A 1991-nucleotide genomic window follows, 5' to 3' on the forward strand; every position below is an offset into this window, starting at 1 on the left:
GGGTCCTCCGGAGGACCCGGCCTGTCATTTTGGACACAGTGTTTCTTCAGGTGTTTCACCGTTTCTGAGCTGATCTTACCGGCGGCCGGTTCTTTGGAGGGAAACAGCTTGTTGTCCAACGTCAGGCCGATGTCAGTGAAAACCTCCTCTTCGTCTCGATCAGCGTCCAACTGAAACAAGGCACACAAAAAAAAACCCCACTATTTATTAAGTAACATTTTCTTCAGTTTAACTTGTTTTATTCAGATATTTTTTCAGTTTGACAGACGAGCAGCGGCTCCTCAGGTTCACAACACTAATTAGCTCCCCCTCCGTGTCTGGTGGTCTGTTTCAGATCATTCAGAGCCCGTCAACACGCTGTGACCAGTGAAGTCCACTTGAGATCCTGACGGATGCAGACTTCTCCCCTCAGGGTTCTGATCTGAAGAGGAAAGCCTTCTTCAGATGTGACACGGATGTTGGGGGGTTACTTACTCGCAGCTAAAAACAGGAACAAGTGGATGTTGTCGGTGGGAGTGGAGGTCAGGAAAAATGCATAATAAGGACAGCTGACAAACCAACAAGCAGCTGCATCCGCAGGTTACCATGGCAACAGCCTAAAAAAAGAGAGCCTGTATCTGGTGTTCGCTGTGTGGGAGACTCCCCCAGGTCTACCTGCAGAGCAGGAACCGAGGGGATCAGAAGTCCCCGGTGAGCTTGTTTATTCAGAAACAATAAGATACGACGGATTTCTTCTTGTGTTTTCTCTCCTGTCAGAATTTAACTGAAAAATCTGCACAAAAACATGAAACATATACTTCATATAAAAGGACAAAAAGGTCCAGAACTCTTTATTTTTTAATCAATGTTTAAGTGACAACATAAAGTTTTTCAGTACCACTTTACAATAAGGCTCCCCTTATATATGGCTTAAAAATAGTTTATAGATAGGTTATTACATCATATGTAAACACTTTATAAATCATTATTAAGTGTTTATTATTCATTAATTAAGGATGGGAAAGAGACAAAACTGTCCAATTTCTTGCTAAATAGTGAGCCAAATATGTTCATGTATTTATCACATCTAAAGGTACTTATTAAACATTACAGACTAGTTTACTACCTTGTAAGCACAGTAATTTATTGAACACATATTTTACATATAATATTGTACTGTATTACTGCATTATACATATCCACAGTAATCAAAGTGAGCCTTATTGTAAAGTGTTGAACAGTATAATAATAATAATAATGTCAAAACAGAGCCTCATAAATAGTGTACTGTTTTACATTTTGCAATAAGGCTCCCTTTGACAGTTGTTAATATGTATAAGTAATATAGTTAAATATGTGTTTCTTTACATAATTATGCTTATAAACCTAGTAATATGTACACAAACAGATTTGGCTCACTATTTGGCGAGAAAACTGACATTTTTGTCTCTTTCCTGTCMTTAATTAATCCATAATAAACATTTTCTAATGATTTATAAAGTGTTTACAGATGAATCCATAACCTGTCTTTAAACTATTCATAAGCCATCTATAAAGGGAGCCTTATTGTAAAGTGGTACCAGTTTTTCTTTACACTGAAAATCAAGACAAATGCAAACCTTCATAAGGAAAAAAAAAGATTAAATAAAAAAGTTAAGTTGACATTGTTTATAAAAGGGATTTGTGATGTCAGAAATAACTAAAAACAGATGAAAACAGAAAGGTCTACAGCATATTTTTTATTCTTCTTTACTGCTTTGCTTTCAAATCCTTTTCTTTTTAATGGAAACGTCTGTTTATTGTCACCTTGCAGATTTATTCTTTATAGAGTTGGATTTATTTGGTTTTACGGAAGCGTGTTGCTATCAGGCAGGAAAAAAAAAATCCGAGCGCTATCACGTTATAACGTGATACGTATCTTGTTAAAACGTGATGCGTATCTTGTTAAAACGTGATACGTATCTTGTTAAAACGTGATACGTATCTTGTTAAAACGTGATACGTATCACGTT

General features: G+C 36.4%; 1 protein-coding gene across 1 annotated transcript in view; it reads right to left on the reverse strand.

The window, feature by feature from the left end:
- Positions 1–1991, reverse strand: part of ak5 (adenylate kinase 5) — a gene marked incomplete at its 5' end in the record, with an annotated part of 80360 nt that overhangs the window by 43211 nt on the left and 35158 nt on the right. The window contains 1 exon segment of the mRNA XM_014013014.1: positions 80–170. Coding sequence (XP_013868468.1) covers positions 80–170 — 91 coding nt within the window.

This window comes from Austrofundulus limnaeus, unplaced genomic scaffold (genome assembly GCF_001266775.1).
Source record: "Austrofundulus limnaeus strain Quisiro unplaced genomic scaffold, Austrofundulus_limnaeus-1.0 Scaffold97, whole genome shotgun sequence".
NCBI classification, from domain to species: domain Eukaryota; kingdom Metazoa; phylum Chordata; class Actinopteri; order Cyprinodontiformes; family Rivulidae; genus Austrofundulus; species Austrofundulus limnaeus.